The sequence below is a fragment of the Pelodiscus sinensis genome, chromosome 1 (genome assembly GCF_049634645.1).
Source record: "Pelodiscus sinensis isolate JC-2024 chromosome 1, ASM4963464v1, whole genome shotgun sequence".
Classification (NCBI taxonomy): domain Eukaryota; kingdom Metazoa; phylum Chordata; order Testudines; family Trionychidae; genus Pelodiscus; species Pelodiscus sinensis.
This window is the reverse complement of record NC_134711.1, coordinates 318,720,160-318,740,138: the sequence shown is the minus strand read 5'-3', so window position 1 is coordinate 318,740,138 and position 19,979 is coordinate 318,720,160. Positions and strand designations below refer to the sequence as shown.

At 40.3% G+C, this 19,979-nt stretch overlaps 1 protein-coding gene across 4 annotated transcripts in view; it reads left to right on the top strand.

Moving 5' to 3' along the window:
• Nucleotides 1-19,979, top strand: part of EMSY (EMSY transcriptional repressor, BRCA2 interacting) — a 60,418-nt gene that overhangs the window by 20,701 nt on the left and 19,738 nt on the right. For all 4 annotated transcript variants that reach the window (XM_006133587.4, XM_006133585.4, XM_006133584.4 and 1 more), the window contains exons 8-14: nucleotides 1,270-1,546; nucleotides 4,749-5,000; nucleotides 7,077-7,226; nucleotides 10,736-10,909; nucleotides 13,093-13,229; nucleotides 14,460-14,633; nucleotides 18,197-18,395. In XM_006133587.4, coding sequence (XP_006133649.2) covers nucleotides 1,270-1,546; nucleotides 4,749-5,000; nucleotides 7,077-7,226; nucleotides 10,736-10,909; nucleotides 13,093-13,229; nucleotides 14,460-14,633; nucleotides 18,197-18,395 — 1,363 coding nt within the window. The remainder of the gene's footprint in view (nucleotides 1-1,269; nucleotides 1,547-4,748; nucleotides 5,001-7,076; nucleotides 7,227-10,735; nucleotides 10,910-13,092; nucleotides 13,230-14,459; nucleotides 14,634-18,196; nucleotides 18,396-19,979) is intronic.

Here is a 19,979-nt window from a genome sequence, read left to right as displayed (position 1 = left end):
ACCAGTGGAAGGATGCTATACATTTTCTGTATTCCTTGCCTGTGTGAGAAAATAGTATTTAAACAGTATAATAGTTCAGACCCTCATTTCTTAATTGTTCTTTAGAGAAATACTTTGCTTTCTAGTGTCCCACTATGTAGGCCAGATAAGTATTGCTTAGGTTTTACGTGTCTTATACAATATGTATATATGCTCAGTGTGGTATGTATTTTGAGATGTTTTGTATGTTTCTTGTGTGAACATATGTAATATAGCATGTAGTATATTGTATATGCACATACACAGTAAGATCAAAACAATCCGTTTCTCAAACCAGACAATTGCATAAAAGTAAAATCTTCTTCTTGAAAGGTCAAAATGAATTCTAGGCATTTCAGTGAATAGTCAGATGCATTTGTAATTCACTAGGTATGGCATTTTTAATCTGTAGACAATTGGTATCGTAAGAGGAAGGAATTTCCTATCTATCTTTAAAACATGCATAGATAATAAGATAAATTACTTCTGATTCCTAAAATGAATTGTTCACTGATAAAGTATTAGGGAGGGGCAGACTGATTGCATTGACGGGAAATGTAGTAATCATTTGAAAAAATAGTTTTTGATTCATATTGCTAAATGGTCAACTGTTGGCAAATAGTTAATTAGGTAAATAAAGAGTTTATGCTCCTTGTTGCCAGGTCTTGGGTAGGGATAGGTGATGCTTACCGGTAACTGGTTAACCAGCGCCTGGCTCAGCGAGAGCAACCCCCTACCTGTGGAGTGATGCTGCAGGCCAGCTAACCAGTTAAACATATAGTTTAACCGGTTAACATTTTAAATGGGATTTTACATTCCTAGTCTTAGGATACAAGGAGGGTTTGGGAGAGTAATGGTTAAAACCTCTTGAAATTCCAGACATGAAGTAGTTTTGAGTGATGGTCAGACTTTGCTTCCCAGTGAGATGAACTGAGACAATTGATACTTGTCTTGTTTCAGTTTGTTGACAACTTCACTACTTTAATTCACATACAGACTGTTTTCTTCATAACCAAAAACTTATCCATTTTAATTGAAAATACAATTCCTTCAAAAGCTGATGGATTAGCTGCCCTGCTCCACAACTAAGGGAAACGTTTTATTTGCTGCTAGTAAGTGTATTCAGATCTGCAAATGAACTCAGTTAAAGTAAAATCACTAAAAGTAAATAGCATTGTATGTGTGTAATATATCATCTTTGCAATACAACTTCTAAACACAAGTGAGTGATGATTTTTGTTGTTGTTTCAGGTGATCATAGTAACCACCTCTCCAAGTTCAACATTTGTACCTAACATTCTCTCCAAGTCTCACAACTACGCAGCAGTTACTAAACTTGTCCCAACATCTGTCATTGCCTCAACAACTCAGAAGCAACCAGTGGTTATAACAGCTTCTCAGTCCTCTTTGGTCAGTAGCAGCAGTAGCGGCAGCAATTGTTCCACTCCCTCTTCCACTCCAAATACCATTGCTGTGACTGCTGTGGTGTCATCGACACCATCGGTGGTTATGTCAACGGTAGCACAAGGTATGATCGTAGTTATATATATTAAACTTGAAATAGCTCTTGTTTTGGGATGGTGGCTATAACCTAGCAGGGTACAGTTCGGACTGTGATAGAGGGCATGAGTGACACAGCTAACGTGGAGTGCCTTTTACAATGCTTTTCTGCTGTAGTCTTCAGTCTGGACTGCTTACAAACACACTTCAGCCTGAAAGTCACTCCCAGCTATGTCTGTATGTTGTACAGCCAGGAAGCCACACCTTGATTCTTACCAGCCTTGTTTATACTGCATGGTGATCACATCACATTCCCAATCTTAGGTATTTGCCCAGAAATAGATGTCCTATATCAGGGGTTCCCAAACTTTTTGACACGGGGACCAGTAAATCCATTCATGAACTTTTGGAGGACCAGTAACGGTCATTTGCATATTTGCATATTCATTAATCAAATGATGAATATTCAGATAAGTTGTTTCTGGTCCTCCCCAAGCCCCCAGTGCCAGCTTTAGCAAAGCTTTTGATATGGTCACCCACAATATTCTTGCCAGCAAGTTAAGGAATATGGATTGGAAAAATGGACTGTAAGACAGACAGAAAGCTGGTTAGACCTCGGTTTCCCAAACTTTTTACTCTTTTTTTTTTTTTTTTTCCAAGTACTGTTTTTTGCAGCCCAAAAATATAAACACATAAAAAAAAAAACCTGAGAAAAATACCAGACATATAACATGGTATTTTCTGGTATTTTCTCATTAGGTAAATTTTATTATTACAGGCAGTCCCCGGGTTACGTACAAGATAGGGACTGTAGGTTTGTTCTTAAGTTGAATCTGTATGTAAGTCGGAACTGGCATCCAGATTCAGCCGCTGCTTACATACAGATTCAACTAAAGAACCCCAGGCGTCCCCAAGTCAGCTGCTGCTGAAACTGATCAGCAGCTGATTCCAGGAAGCCCGGGGCAGAGCAACTCTGCCTCTGGCTTCCTGTAGTCAGCCGCTGGTCAGTTTCAGCAGCGGCTGACTTGGGGACGCCTGGGGCAGAGCAGCTCGGGTGCTGCTCTGCCCCAGGCGTCCTGATTCAGCCGCTGCTGAAACTGATCAGCAGCGGCTGAATCAGGATTCCTGGGGCAGAGCAGCTGGGGTGCTGCCGGGTTGGTCCTGTAGCGCCAAGGAGCGGTGATGCAGGACCAACCGGCAGCGCCCCACCTGCTCTACCACAGGCCCCGGGCTTTGCTCCACGTCTCCCTGGTCTGCTGGGGGGGGGCACTAGCTGCGTCCCCCCCCAGCAGACCAGGGAGACGCTGAGCAAAGCGGCGGAGGACCCGGGGCCGGACCCGCAGCGCTTCCAGATCAGTCCGGCCCGGGTCCTCCGCCGCTTTGCTCCCTGTCTCCCTGGTCTGCTGGCTCCCCCAGCAGACCAGGGAGACGGGGAGCAGCTTTTCTCGCCCCGGAGGAGGCGGGCGGCGGGACCAGGCGTCCCGCCGCTCCAGTCCTCCGGGGCGAGAAAATCCTCGTTCGTAACTGCGGATCCGACATAAGTCGGATCCGCGTAACTCGGGGACTGCCTGTACTAGATGTATCAGTTTGTAGTTTCGAACTGCCTGGATGGTAAATGTGTTCAGGCTGCATGAGTGTGTCTACCAGCTAGCCAGTTCCGAGGGAGGGGGGTTGTGTGTGTGTGTGTGTGTGTGTGTGTGTGTGTGTGTGTGTGTGTAAAACAATAGAATCCCCGGGCCGGACTAACTCGTTCTTTGTGGGGGGGGCAGCGCCCCAAGATCTACATATGGTCGGGTCAGTCCTGCTCCCTGCAGGCCGATTCACTTCCCCCCCTTCTGCTCCCCTCACTGCTCCTCTGGCCAGCCCCACTTCCCCCAACACCCTCCCGGGCAGCCAGTTCTCCTCTGCTTCTCCTACCAATCTCCCTTGGCCAGCCTCGCTGCCTGCGTCCAGCTCTCCAAGTTACGAACAAGTTATAGACCAACACTTGGTCCGTAACTCGAAATGTTCGTAACTCTGATCCCATAGAGTTACATGGCGACCGCGCTGTTCATAAGCGCGGATTGCCGTTCATAACTCGAATCTGCATTTACAACCGCTTTGGTCGTAAGTGTGGATGGTTGTAAGTGGAGGTGGTCGTAACTCGGGGAGCGGCTGTATAAAAAGCACAGAGTAGACAGCAAGCTCTTTGGAGCATGATCTTTACTTTCATTATCTCAGTGACTTTGAACCTTTCCAGACTTCTGTACCCCTTTTAGGAGTCTAAGTTGTCTTGAGTACCCCAATCTGCACCTCACTTAAAAACTTAAATGGCTTACAAAATCACACAAAAATACAAAAGCATCACAGCTATGCTATTAGGGATGTTAAATTTATATTAATTGGCTAATCAAATAGTTGATTCAATTTGCATCAACTATTCAATTAGTTGATAAAGGCATCTGCCTTTGAAGTGCAGCAACAGCCCCAGGGTGAAAGCGCTGCAGGGAGCACGGGCTCAGGAGGGGAGTCCCCAGCTGACTATGGGCTCTGTGCGGCACTGACACTTTGAAACGCCGCATGCAGTCCGGGGCCAGCTGGGGACTCCCCACGTGGCCTGGGGCTGCACGTGGCATTTCGAAGCACCAGCCCTGCTTGGCGCCCAGGGTCTGGCCCCAGGCTCCACATAGTGCTGCCACTTTGAAGTATGTGCTTATCGGATAGTCAACCAGCCATTCACATCCCTATCGTGCTAGTACTGAAAAATTGCTGACTTTCTCATTTTTACCATATAATTATAAAATCAACTGGAATATAAATATTGTTCTTACATTAAAATGCATAGTAATTAGTGCAGTATAAAGAAGTCATTGTCTGTATAAAATTTTAGTTTGTACTCACTGTGCTAGTGCTTTGTATGTAGCCTGTTGTAAAAGAAGGCAAATAGCAAGATAAGTTGATGTACATACACCCTGGAAGACCTCTGCATACCTCCCAAGGATACATGTTCCCCTAGCTGAGAACCACTGAGCTATCTTATCATGTTTTGCTGACACATGAATAACTTTTATGTACAAGTTTCTTTGTCTCTGAATTTGGGCACTTTGGAATTGAGAGATGTCATTGCATCTTTTTAGATTCAATGCATGCTTACATGTGCTTTTCACAGTGGAAAAGTGGATGGTATTTAAAGACCAGAAATTTGTCCACTTGTTTCATTGTTAAATGTACATTTGTTTGGTCTTTCACAGGTGTCTCCACATCAGCGATTAAAGTTGCCTCCACCAGACTGCCTTCTCCAAAAAGCTTGGTGGGAACCCCAACTCAGATTCTAACACAATTTCCCAAACAACAACAGCAGACCCCAAAACAACAATTGCATCAAATACAGCAGACCCAACAGCAGCTATCACAGTCTTCTCCTATAGCACATCAGCAGCAACCACAACAATGTCAGTTGCCAGCTGGCATCAAGCCCACCATTCAGATCAAACAAGAATCAGGTATCTGGAATCAGTCTTGTGCGATATTAGTAATGAGTGAAGTCTACCTGCCATACAGGAGTTAAGGGCCAAATTCTGCCCTGAAAAGTGCAGGCAGTCCTCTTTGACTTCAGTAGCTCTGAAAGTAGAAACAATGGTTAACAGAGGATGTAGAGGTAGTAATTTTAGTTTACACATCTGGAAAAGTGCTTCTGATTTTTTTCTGTTCTCCTGGCAGAAAAGAGAATGAACCTCGTAATAAGTAGGAAGTTTTATTCCTAACTTTAGAGATTACAAAAGTATAAGCATCCCCTTCTAGATTATAGGGTGGTTGGCAACATGGAATGAGCCAATTTTTTTGAAGATTTAACATTTGGGCAATTCAGTAACATTTCAGCTATATCTCTTAAACTAAAGGTAATCCATCCACCCATCTCTTACAGCTATTATTGGATTCAAAAATCAAAAATGCAACATTGACTTTTGTCATAGCAAATGCAGTACTTAGAACTAAAAGTTGGACTGATTCTGTTTCAAATACTGATTCCTTTGGTATAGTCAGTTCTGTGGCTGGCTCTAATTAATTCAGTTGACTCTGAGCATGTTGCTTGGTCTCTATGCATCAGTTTGATCTGTTTGTTTAGTTTATTAATACCTACCTGAAGGGGTGTTCAGAAGTAATGTTTGAAAGCACTTCTAAAATTTTTAGGGAAAGTGTTATAAAAGTGCAGAGTATTATTCTATCCTTGTATGTTTTATATTAATGCACATGAAATCAGCATTAATTCAGGGAACATGTACTTTTTTCAGTTCTAAACATTTTAGTTAGAGAAACTTAAAAAAAAAAAAAAAAAAAAAAAGGCTGCCGGGTGATGGTGGGAGTCTGTGATAAAATGTCGCATGCATTATGAGACCATCCCTTCATAGAAACTCCATTAAGAAACACTATAAAATGTCTCCACCTTAAAGTCATTGCTCACAACTTAATTGGCAACTGTCATTTTTTGCATCTGGTCTATACAAAGAACTGATACAGAAAGAATAGCAAGTACAAAAGTTCACATTTTTAAATAGTTGCATTGTCTTCTGCTTCATTCTTTGCCTTGTACTATGTTTTTAAACTCAAGTTGGTTATTACCTTGTAAAATAGTCATTTAGTCACCTTTACCTTACCTACTAATACTTATTTGCTCTGGAAAGCAAAGGTCAGATAATTTGTAACTGAAATTTTGCTTTTTATCTAGTTTTCCCTCTGGATTGACACAAGGAGCATCAGATAGCTTAGCACAGATTAGAACTCAGGACCCATTTGGTTTGGATACACTCTTGGTCTAACTTCTAGATCATGATTTCTTGAAACCTTTGGTTGTATCCCAAAAGTGAAAAAAGATGTTTGCTGGGTCATGCCTCACAAAGTTAGGAGTGGGAAAGAGAAGACAAATCTTCCTGAACAGAAGAGCCTGCTAGAATGGAAGAGAAGGGACTTATACACTCCCTCACACTATCTCTGGTCAGCTCCATCCCATCCAAATTCCATTACAGTTCCAAGACAGCACTAGTTCAAGAGATGAGTTCAGGAGGAGAGGCAGAAGGATCCTCACACCTAGCTCCTGAATCCAGTGTCACTATCACCCCCTTGCTCCCACAGCACTCTCATTTTATCTATTTTTTTATTATCAAATTGAAATTTAACAATTCATAATAAAATATGTGATAATGAAGAGACTTAACTGACAAATGTATGAATGCATTTTTTAAATATTTCACTGATTTTGGACCAACTTGATATTGATTAGCATAGTTTGTTCTGGGACCAAAGAAGGTTAAAAACCTCTGTACTAGATCCCGTGACTTAATGGTGTTCCAAGCACCAGAGGTGATCAGAGTAGTAAGGAAGTGGTAGAAAGCACGTGAAAAGTGAAAGTGGTAGTTGTCTTGGTGCTAGCAAAAAATGTAAATATTTTAAGGATCAGAAATAGATTGGCTCAAAAATAAAAGCCTTGTGCAGCTACTTGCCCATTAAAGTTTGGTCTGGGAAAACATTTCTGCAAGTTACTTTTTGTGTCTGTTTGTTAAGTGACCTTTTTCCTTTCCTAGGTGTTAAAATAATCACTCAACAAGTGCAGCCCAGTAAAATCCTACCCAAACCAGTTACAGCGACTTTGCCCAGCAGTAGCAATTCACCTATTATGGTGGTTAGCAGTAATGGGACTATCATGACAACTAAACTGGTCACTACTCCCACTGGTAAGTTACTGTTCTTAGAAGGGAAGGGAGGGGTAAACCTTCCAATACTGATGATAAACCCTGTTTTACAGGTTAAATAACATTTTGTTCATGGTTTATTAAAAAAAGGGTACAACAGCAAATTCATAAACCTTTTGATAGTCACATAGTAGGTTAGGACTTTTATCCTCGTAGAATTTAACGTGTATTATAAACTCTTGCGTTTACCATTGAGTGGTCTTCTATCTCTCTTGTACTCTCTTTGACTTGGAACACATAAGTATAATTATTCCTTTCCCACTGGTTGAGAGAGAAATATCACTGAAAATGATGATGATACTTTGCACTTCTATAGCACCTTGTATTAAAGGATGACAAACCAATGAATTAAGCCTCTCAACAACCCTTAAAGGTAGGTAAATATAATTATTCCTGTATTATGAATGGAGGAATTTAGAGACAGTTAACTTGCTTAGGGTCTCTCAGTAATTGCATAGAGGAGCCAGGAATAGAACCCAGATAGCTGAACTCTATGCTTTGTGTTTACTGATATAGAGAGGAAGTGTGTCTGCTGGTAATTTTACAGACTGATCTATTATGCTGGTATTGGATGTCTAGAGAAGACTTGGGGGGCAAGACTCATAAGGGTATGTCTACACTGCAGAGTTTGTTCCGAAAAAAACTTCACTTAAGTCCATACTGCAATCGCGTTCTTTTGAAAAAAAAGTCGAAAACAGAGGGGTTTTTCCGACATTGGTAAACCTCTTCCTACGAGGAAGAAGCCTTTTTCCGAAAGAGCTCTTTCGGAAAAAAGGCATGTGTGGACAGGGAAGAGCGTGTTCTTTCGAAAGAAGAGGAAAAAGCTCTGGTGGCCACTCTGTCCATAGTAATCACAGATTAAATGCAAGATAGTATCCACACTGAATGGACGCTATCTTTCGAAAAAGCAGGTCACTTTTTTGATGCACTTGAGCAGTGTGGACGCTCTCAGACGAAGTTTTTTCAGAAGATCTCTTCCAAAAAATCTTCTTCTGAAAAAAGCCTGCAGTCTAGACATAGCCTGAATGTCTTTAAAGTTTGGTCAAAATTCATTGCTTTGCTGAGTGCCCTACATATGTTGGGATAGGTGGTATAAATCTGTGCATAACTCAATGTTTATCCTAGCTTTTCAATTCAACTCTAAATTCTTTAACCAGATAAAACATTATCCTGATATATTTTAAACAAGTGAAAGTTAGTGTTTGGAATATAAACTTTTTGTGAGGTTTTTTTTCCCCGATGTTTACCAATGTTTCATTGGTAAACCTTGACTAGCCATTTACTTTCTCTCTTCATGCCAGTTTTGAATAGTAGGTTTCCCCATTAAATTTAGCTATTTTGTATAATTGTCTTTAGTAACGGAGAAGAGGTCTATAGTGCTTAGTGTACAGTATGTGCAGAAGAACAATTAGACTTTGTCTATGCTGCTGGCTTTTGCCAGCAGAGACTATGCAAATGAAGCGCTGATTAGCATTTTAGCGTGCTTCATTTACATTATCTATTCGAGCCGTTTTTGCGCAAGGGGTTTTTGCACAAAAGCAAGCAGTGTGGACGTTTCCTTTTTGCTCAAAAACCGTTTTTTGCGCAAGATCCTTATTCCTCTCTGGGAGGGATAAGAGTTAGCCTGGTATAGATGATATAGAATAAGACAGAGAATATCTTATTGCCTCTTTATAAAACCATGGTTCACCCACAGCTTGAGTACTGTGTACAGATGCGGTCGCATCATCTCAAAAAAGATTTATTGGCATTGGAAAAGGTTCAGAAAATGGCAATAAAAATGATTAGGGTTTTGGAACGGGTCCCATATGAAGAGAGGTTAAAAAGACTTGGACTTTTCAACCAACTTAGGAAAGAGGAGACTGAGGGGGGATTTGATAGAGGTCTATAAACTCATGACTGGTGTGGAAAAAGCAAATAAGGAAAAGTGATTTACTTATTCCCACAATATAAGAACTAGGGGTCACCAAATGAAATTAATAGGCTGCAGATTTAAAACAAACAAAAGCAAGTTTTTCTTCACTCGGCGCACAGTCAGCCTTTGGAACTCCTTGCCAGAGGATGTAGTGAAGACTAGGACTTTAACAGGATTCAAAAAAGAGCTAGATAGATTCATGGAGGTTAGGTCCATCAATGGCTATGAGCCAGGATTGGTAGGAATGGTGTCCCTAGCCTTTGTTTGTCTGGAAATGGGTGACAGGAGAGGGATCATGTGATGATTATCTGTTGTGTTCCCTCTCTCTGGGGCATTGGCTACTGTCAGCAGGCAGGATAGTGAGCTAGATGGACTTTTGGTCTGACCCAGTATGGCTATTCTTATGTTCTTATGTACCCTTCATTTGCATAATGGCGGCCGCACATTCTTTCGAAAAAGGGCTTTTCGAAAGTGAAACAGCCATCTAGACTAGCAGTACAGGATCTTTCGAAAAAGGGTTGTTGTTGGTTTGTTTGTTTTTTTAGAGAACTGTGTCTAAACAGTGGTTTCACTTTCGAAAAGCCCTTGTTCGGAATAACGTGCGGCCGCCATCATGCAAATGAAGTGCGGGAAATTCAAATCCCGGCTTCATTTGCAATTTCAATCTGTCTAATTTACATCCCTTTTTCAAAAGAGGGATGTAGTCTAGACGTGCCCTGATAGTATAACTTTCACAAAATAAAATTTAGGCTGGACGTTAATTCTGTTAAGCCACTTTAGTTGATATATGTGCTCTCTTCCCAGACTTCTTAAAGAGGAAGAAATCAGTTCTATCAAACTATGTCTAATAAATCACACTTTCGCCTGTTCTAAAATAAAGAACAAACATTGAGGGAGAATCTAAACCCCTTGTGAACAGCTGAGCCATGAATGTAAAGGATATCAGTTTCTGAAGAGCAAATCCTTTACCAACTAGAATAGTTTTAACTTGAAAGGTGATAAAGCATTTGAGACAGTGCCTTATGAAATGTTTAATTTAAATTGTTATGTATTTGAACTTTGTGGTGTAGACTGAAAACTAGTTGAAGGATCTTAAAGGATAATGATAAATTGCACTGAATCTAATCAAAGGCTGAATGGGGATATGATTGCTGACTATGAATGCATCAGAGGGTAACAGCAGAGAGGGAGAATAGCTGTTGAAGATAAATGACAATGTTTGTACAAGAACAAATGGATATAAATTCACCATGAATTAATTTAGACTAGAAATTAGAAGATGATTTCACCAGAAGAGTGAGATTCTGAAACAGCTTCCCAATAGGAATAGTGGGGCAAAAAACCTATAGGTTTAAAATGGAGTTTGATTAATAGGATTGTATTGTGGGTTTTCCTGTGGTAGCAATGAACTGGCCTTGATGTCCCAGGAGAGGTCCTTTCCTCACCTGTGTTTCTATATTCAGTCTCTTTAATGGAGCTAAATACTTTTCTTTGATCTAAACCTTTTGCAATTTGCGATACTAAGTATTTCATATTTTAATTGCAAGCCTTTTTTTATGATTTTACTTTGAAATAGGAACACAAGCAACATATACTCGTCCAACGGTAAGCCCTTCCATAGGGGCTCGAATGGCTGGAACTCCAGGTGCTGCCACTTATGTGAAAACTACCAGTGGCAGCATCATTACGGTAGTGCCGAAATCGCTGGCTACACTGGGAGGCAAGATTATAAGCAGTAATATTGTTTCTGGTAGGTGTATTGATAAAAAACCTTTACTGAGATACAAAACTTCTGAAGACACTCAGAGATATATTAGGTCTCACATTAAATTTCTCTCTGGGTGCACAGACAAGGTTTGTTATATGTTTGAAAATATTTTTTGTGTTTAGAACCAATTTTTTGAAAAGTTATTCTCCTTTATGCATGTCAGAAATGGCTGATTGATAAGAGAGGAATGAGAAAGAAAGACAAGATGTTGAATGGGAGAAGATATTGTCGTAGGTTAGGGCACGCCTAAAATTTAAGAAGGAAGCAAATTCTTAGCATCATAATGTAAAAGGAGCCTGGGAAATGAGAAGAAATATGGATGAGTGGAAAAATGATTGGTATGATTGTAGAAGATAGGAAGGATTAAATCAGTTATCAGTTTCCTTGAAAATTAGGATGGAATAAAAATATTAGGGTTTTTTTAGCCTGCAGAGAGCATCTCTGCAGTGTTATTGATAAGACTTCTCGATCTAGTGGAGGTTTCATAGAAATGGCATATGCATGAATGTCTTTGCATACCAATCTGTGCACCTGAGATCAGTAGTTGGCCTTTATTTCAAGGGAATGTAGTATGATGTGTTTAAAACAATGCAGGATTTGAGCAGAGCTTCTAAGTAATCTTTCCACTCAGTGAAGTATTCATAAAGGGTTCATAACAAGTTACAACTGGGAGAATTATTTCCTTTTCTCAAAATTGGTTCAAAATTAAATGTATTTTTAAATTTCAAATGTGTTATGAAATAGCTGCCAGACATCAATGATGGGTTGAAGTTGATGACCAAGATTTTTTGTTGGCACTTGAGCTGCTAGGTATAATCTCATTACAGATAATAGGAACTATAATGGGCAGATTGATACCACTGGTGACTTGTATGTTCTGTTAGCCATTGTGAGGATTGGTTCAGAAGGGTCGTAAATAAACAAGAAACCACGAAAGACAAGTAGTTATATGGTAGAAGGGAAGAACAGCAAGTTTATCGGTAGAAAAATGTCATCTGAACTTTGGACTTCAAAAGGAAAGAGGATTTTTTTTTTAAATAATGCTGTGAAAGAAACCAGAAAATTGTCTTATAATTCAACTAACAGAATTCTATATTCCCACACATTAGCTATAAAAGAAATCTGGCATCTCTTTATGGAAATAGTGATAAATATCGTGTTAATGTGTTCTCAGCATATGAACAGTTTTTTATCAAATGGGAAACCTCCCTTTTATAAGATATAAATTCTCAAGATTTTTCTCTTGCAAAGTCTGGTGCAGGTTACAAACCATAAATCAAGCAATTCCATCTTTATTTCTCATTGAAGTAATTTACTTGATAGACATCTTCCTTTTAGCACAGGGGTGCCCATAATTTGCAATCCTGAAGGCCAGAGATAATCTGTACATTTGCACAATATCTCAAAGATAAGTGCATTCAACCATAATATTTGTACCTGTACCTTCCATGACAGCTTTTCAGAAATTGCCCTTTGGTTTGTGTTGGCCATAAAAACTGTTGAGCTCTGTTCTTCCCATATAACATCTGTTGCTGATGTGCACCCTACATGCTTGACTTCAGGCCAGGCATTAAATGTTCTCTCTTCAGCCAAGTTTTTTCAGTTGCATTTAAACCTGCCATGATGTTAGGATTATTTTTAGGGCTTCTGTTTTTGAGAATTTTATCAATTTCATTTTTCAGGGTTTATGTTTAGCAATTTTCAAGTATTTTTCCCCAAATCAGGGAGACTGGGGACTTGCTATTTGTACACATGTAACGAGTAGTGAATCTTTGTAATGTCCACTAGCGTACTTTAACATAGTAGCACTGTATTTAAACACATTGAAAAACCTTTAATGGACACCAGTAGGGTCTACATGGACCATATAACGAACACCATATTAACATGCTTTAGAAGTCATATCCCTTATATAGGACAAGTTGTTACATACCCCATTTCTGGAGTTTTTCCTGTGTTTATTGGATAAACACTTCTTTGCCTCTTTATTTTTTTTGTATCCAGAGTGTTTACTAGTTAAAACTGAAAATCAGGAGCCATACTTATCATCTTTATGCTGGACTCAATGGATTTTTATAAAGATTCTAGAGTTATATGAAATATATACATAAAATAACAGTATCATCACTTTTAACCAAGGCCTCTCTCTTCCCACTTGCTTTAAGGAACTACAACCAAAATTACTACAATCCCAATGACATCCAAGCCTAATGTGATTGTGGTGCAAAAGACTACTGGAAAAGGAACAACTATTCAAGGACTTCCAGGCAAAAATGTTGTTACAACATTGTTAAATGCCGGGGTAAGCAAAAGTGTTAAGTTTAAAATCCATAAACAAATGAAGGGTATGCATTGCTTTCTGCCATCCTCTGTTTGTTATGAACTTAGTTCCTAGAAGAACTCCCAGTAGCTGTCTAGTAGATACAACGTGGGCCTAGGTCAGGGATGATTGAAGGGCAAGTATGCTCTGTGGGACTAAAGTAGTTAACACAAAGGGGGCTCAAAATGGCCTGTTAAAGTTGGTTAAAGCCTCATATCTTCTCCTTCTTTGTGTTCCCTGTCCAGCTGTCTGACAGAGACTGTCTGATCCATAAAGGGTGAAGCCATACAAAATGACTGGGTTCTTATACCAGTTCTTTTAATGTGAGAATGGGATTCTCTCATCCAGTGTGAAGGGAGGGGCCTTTTTCAAATGTTCTGCATATATAACATAGTTTGTAAAATTTTATATCCATCTGTAGATCTGTTAGAAGGGTACACATAACTTAGATTTTCAGGGCAATCCTGAATTAGGATGAAAAGCTGATTGGCCTGGTGGTGGGGGAGAGCACGTGAAGCCTCCTCCCGCCCTCTGAGGAGCATGTGGCACTTTGAAGTGCCATGTGCTCCTCGTAGGGCATGGGAGAGGGAGGACAAGAGCAGAAGAAACTTCATGCAGCTCCCCCGCCCCCTGGCCAATCAGGGCTTGGGGCGGGGGAGCGTATGCTATCTCCTCCTGCTTTGCAAGGAGTGTGTAGCACTTTGAAGTGCTGTGTGCTCCTCGCAGGACAGGAGGAAATTTCATTAAGGCCTGTGCCGGGGGAGTAGCAGGGGTTCTGCGGGCCGGATCAACCCACGAAGGCCATTTTGCCCACCTCTGGTCTAAGACATCACTACTGACTAAGAGCAACTCTTAAAAATTTTGAGTATAACTTTAAATATCTTGTACAATTCTACTTTCCTAGAGGAAGTTTTTCTTAAAACCACATAAACTCTTGCCAGTCTTTCCATTGTCGTCGTCTTCTTTATATAGTAAGGTTAAATGAGTAGGTATTTTTGTGTTTGGGTTTTGAATTTACTACTTATTAAATATACCTACTCCTTGAAACCAACCTGATGATGAAAGGAATTGGTTGACGTATCACACGGATATGATATGGATACAGCCAAGGTACTGAATCTTATATGAACTTCATATATGTTTAGATAAGTGTTCTATATTACTGAAAAAATTACATTGCAAGTTAACGTGTACATTTTGCTTTTACTTCAGGGAGAGAAAACTATTCAAGCAGTGCCAGCAGGAGCAAAACCTGCCATCATCACTGCAACCCGGCCCATCACAAAAATGATTGTCACGCAGCCAAAAGGAATAGGATCTGCTGTCCAGCCAGCCACCAAAATCATCCCAACCAAAATTGTTTATGGGCAACAAGGCAAAACACAGGTACAGAAAGGACTCCTTAATTAATTTTTGTTTTTCTGTATTTAAATCGTTGCTCTATGATGGACCTGGGGATGAAGGGTGCAGTATGCAGGCTTCCCCAGGGAGAGAGAACTACCCATGCCTCTCTCACTGCAGCAGGTTGGGGCCAGGTGAGAAGTGCCTCTCTATGGCCACTGCATCTCCAGCAGGCACTGCCAGGGAAGTGGTATATGTCCCCAGCTGCAGCAGATCCATGTTTGTCTGCCCATGCACTCCCCAGCCATATTGAGGAATAGAGCAAACTGTGCACTTCTACTCTCTCCCTGAGGAAGGGGAACAGCCAGCAATATTCCCGTACAAATCAGTGTAGTGGGGAGTTGCAGCCCCACCCTCCCTCAAGGCCCGTGGGGGATGAGAGGCTCGGGGATGGGGCAGTCCCAGATGGGTGGGGGTACCGCTAGCCAGCTCCTTTCACCTGTCTGGTGATTCTTTCCTTTTTCTGTATGATTTTATGCTTCCTTGTACGAATCAGGGGCGAGGTGGGGTGGAAACTTCAGCTCCGTTCTCCCCTCCCCACAACCAAACCCTTACCTTGCATAGCAAACGTGGTTGTCCTAGCTCTTACTGTTTAGTAGGAATTATTTTTATGCATCCCTATACAAACACCCACTTCCCCTTCCCACGCACGACCAAACCCTTATCTTGCTGTAAGGTATGATAAGAGGAAACTGTACAAATTGTGGTGGTCCTAGCTCATACTGTTTTAGGAGGAGTTCTTGAACAGATTCAGATAGACACACGTGCAAACTCTGTCAAATACAGTAGATACTTAGATTTCTGTAAAAAGAGAAACAGATCTTCAAGGTGTTAACAGTGCTTTATACTTCAGAGCTTTTGATGAAAGAATGAAATTGATTGGTTATAGTAACGTGTATCTTATGTACTTCATGAAGTAGGTCTCTGCCTGAAGCCTAATGTAGATTGGTAGTTTGTGCTCCATTAATACTGAGTATAGATGTGTGTAAGCACATTGCTTTCCAGGGGACGAAGCCCAGGCCCTGGCCTCAAAGGTGAGAGTTGTATTTGTAAAACTCAAGCGGAATATTTTAAGATTGAAGAATTCAGGAAGATTTATACAGTTGATTTATACAGTTTGTTCTGTGCAACAAAGGTCCCCAAAAGCACATAAGGTCTGAAGCTATAATGAGGAGGAGAGAGGATTACAGGTATGGAAGGGAAGGTTATTCCATATGAGGAGCAATTGAAAGGACTGAGATATAGCTATGTGGTAGAAATTTATAGAGAAGGCCAGTCAGGCACTATTCATTGTTCTATTTTGCATGATGAAATTAAAAGGAACACATTTTAAACATTAAAGGACATACTTCTTAGTCAATCTGTTGTTAGCCTGTGGAATTTACTACTTCAGAGTAAAAAGTCTGGGAGCTAGTTTTCGTGTGACTTCAAAAACAGGTAAGTCTTGTGGCACCTTAGAGGCTAACAAATATATACTCATGAGCTTTCATGGATAAAACCCTCTTCATCAGATGAATTGGAGTGGAAATAAAAGTAGTTACCTGTCAATTTTAGGACCCATGTAAGTGAAGCTAATTAAGTAGGCTGGATGTGTTCCATTCATAGCTCTTGATATGAAAATGTGAATGTCAAAGGTGGGGAAAATTGGCTTAGTAATGCGTTAACCAGTTAATATCTTTATTCAAGACTAGGTTGACAGTGTCATATTTATAAATGAATTCCAGTTCAGCAATCTCTCTCTGTAATTGGGTGGTAAAATTCCTTTGTAGAATTCCGGTGATCATATATATCTATTAGTCTCTAACCTGCCACAGGACTACTCGTAGTTACTTCAGAATAGTAAGGCAAATCATATATGGCTAAAATAGCATGTGTAAGATTATAGAATAAAAATCACCTCATTCTTCAGAGCTACTTGTATTCCTGAAGGGAAGCTACTGTTTTCAGCTGTAGCCTAAAGAAAATACATAACAGGGCTTGGACCCATGAAAGATGGGAGGAATCCCTCCATAATCTGACAACCTGAAGGAGAAGGAAGAAGCAGAGAGGAACATGCTCCTTGGAGTGACTTCGAAGCATCTGGCATCAACAGGATATCAAATTAGACTGTTAGTTCTGATACTGAAATTCTTATTTTCCTTTTGTCTGCCAGAGCCTGTTCAAAACAATCAGCTATGATGGTTAGACATAGGGATTTATGGCACCTATCTTCACAGTATATAAAATAGTTTTATACTTTTTTGTTATTTTTATTTATGAATTTAGTGGTCATAAAATTGATGGCTTAATAGCTGTGGCTTGAGCCATGTACAAAATAGGCAGGGTCCTTGCAAGCTTCAATACTTATAAAGAATTGTAGTCCTGACTCCTGCAGATCTGATCCTCGTGTCACTGAGTACAGATTGACAACTGTAGTAAATAGCCATGTAATATGGTCACTAGGTGCCTGAGCTTTTAAGAGCATACTCTAATTTTAGGCATAAATTCTAGGCTGGAGAGTTAAAAGGGTAGTATGTTAGCCCTCTGCCCCCTATGTTATTGAATTCTGGGCACTCCAGGTTTAAACAGAGTTCAAGTTTAATCTTGTATAGATGAAAGAAAGAAAAAGATTCAGGCTTTCAGAATCTTCTGAATCTATCTGAAGTGGTCAGTACTAGAAAAGCCTGTTGTATGTCTAAATAAATTAGTGCCCCATCCCATAAATCACCTGTGAGTTAAACTAATCTTTACTGGATTAGTTCCTTACATTATAATAATCAGTAGCTTGTAACCTTCAGAATAGACCATAACTTATATAGTTCTTCTTCAAGCAGTGTCCTGTGGGTGCTCCACTGTAGGTGTCGGGCTTGTCCCGGCGCTGCAGATCGGAGAACTTTTCTAGCCGTAGTCTGCCGGACCGCGCATGGATTATGTAGGGGTTGTATATTCTGCCTTGATTACATATCAAGAGATTGTGTTCAACTGAAGCTCAAGAAACTCTTTGAGAAGGGTCTGGTTCTTTCCTGGGTGCTCTTACTATAAATAAAATGCAGGACTATGTAGCACTTAAAAGACTAACAAGATGGTTTATTAGATGATGAGCTTTCGTGGGCCAGACCCACTTCCTCAGATCAAATAGTGGAAGAAAATTGACACAACCATATATACCAAAGGATACAATTAAAAAAAATGAACACATATGAAAAGGACAAATCACATATCTACCTTTCCCCACCTCTAATATCATTAACTCACAGACACTTACCTTCCTTCCTTCCTTCCCTCCCCTCCCCCCGCATCCCCCTTCTGTTCTGAAATGTGATTTGACCTTTTCATATGTGTTCATTTTTTTAAATTGTATCCTTTGGTATATATGGTTGTGACTATTTTCTTCCACTATTTGATCTGAGTAAGTGGGTCTGGCCCACGAAAGCTCATCATCTAATAAACCATCTTGTTAGTCTTTAAAGTGCTACATAGTCCTGCATTTTGCTTCAGCTACACCAGACTAACACGGCTACATTTCTGTTACTACTTACTATAAATAGAGTGATTGTTTTTTCTATTAGGTTCTCATAAAACCAAAGCCAGTGACATTTCAAGCTACGGTTGTGAGTGAGCAGACAAGGCAGTTGGTAACTGAAACATTGCAGCAGGCATCCAGAGTGGCAGAGGCAGGAAATGCTTCTCTTCCAGAAGTGAAAGAAGAACCTCAGAGCTACACTGATAGCAGCTCCTCTTCTACAGAGTCCTCCCAGAGCTCCCAGGGTAAATATAATCACTTGGCTAAGTAATAGGCTTATCACTTGTCTAAGTAATAGGCTTTGATTCCATCTCCAAAAGATGTAAGCTATTTTTATTTAATCTATTGTATCTCTTTATTGTGTTTTAAATGTATGGTTGTCTGCTTAGATGACTGGAGATCAGTCTTCTTAGAATTGCTTCCAAATATTGACTTTTTTGAGTCCTGTAACCTCATGTTTCAATTTCCCTCTCTGAAAAACCTACTTGCAGGGGTTTTGTAGATTAACTTCTGAAAGCATTTTGAAATTTGTTGCTAACATATTCTAGAGAAGTATATAGTACTACTTTAGAAATGTTTTATTTTTCACTTCAAAATCATCAGTTTCCTAAATATAAAATAATTTACTTTAAAAAAATCATACTGTTCGGGGCTTCTAATCCCAGACTAATCTGGGCAATTAGATCTGTGTGCACATGAAGAGAATATATACACAAATATATGTCCTTTAGACAAAGGCAAAATAGTCTGTTTTTATCTGCAAACACCTTTTATTTTTTTCATATGCATAGCTCTCCTCCTCCACTCATCCCTTCAATGTAACTTTTAAAAACTTGTTCTTCTCTTAGTAGTATCTCTGTGGGTGTTTCACTTCAGGGGCACCTGTGCCTGGTACCTTAGATGGGAGATTTTTGGTGGCTGTGCCCAGTGGACCCACCCATGTGCCCCACACTTGTTTATGCTCTATACTAATGCTATCTAAAGCTGCAAAGGCAAATTGTCCTCAGTTCCTTCTTAACCGCAGTCAACATGAGATGGTGGTTATGATAGAGGCAGCAATACAGGGTGGCAGGAAGCTCCCTGGGAGTGAGGCCGGATTACACTGGCTTCTGGTCCCATCCCCGGAGACTTTAGAATAGTTGAGTAACCACTAAGAATTCATGCTATCTAACATCCCTAGTCAGTGTCTGGCATTCCCAGTGCCTTTACTGTTTGTGTGTTGCTCATGTCACTAGTATGTGCAAAATCTGCACTTCCTTCAGTGGTGGATTCCCAAAAAATTGGGAAACCAATTTTAGACTTCTGTTCATGGAGCAATCTTTATGACTAGTTTTGTATCCAGGTATACTAGGTACATAGACCACTTGGTGTATCACTATTGCCATATCCACATCTATATCTTGGTCACCTGAGATAAGCTTCAGTATCTGCCTCTAAGCAGAAGGAGGCGAGGAGTATATCTCCAAGAAAGCCTGTTGCCAACACATAATCTGACTACAGAGATCTCAGGTTTCAAGAAATGTTCCATCCAATGAAGCCTGTATCACAAAGGCGAAGAGGAGTCAGTCATGTAAGCCAAAGTCAATACTGTGTTCCCTAGGGTGGCAGAGATGCAGCTGAAAAAAGGCTAAGCCCATCTCCGAATAACAATAGGTACGGGTAACTAGAAAGTGAATGGTAGCCAGGAATGCTTATATACCTACAGTTTACAGATTGAGGCTACTCAATCCCACACCAAGCACTTGGTGCCAATTACATTGGTACTGAATCCATACTGCATAGATTCTCACTCAACCCAGTCTTTGATACCTTTAGACCGGCAAAAATTT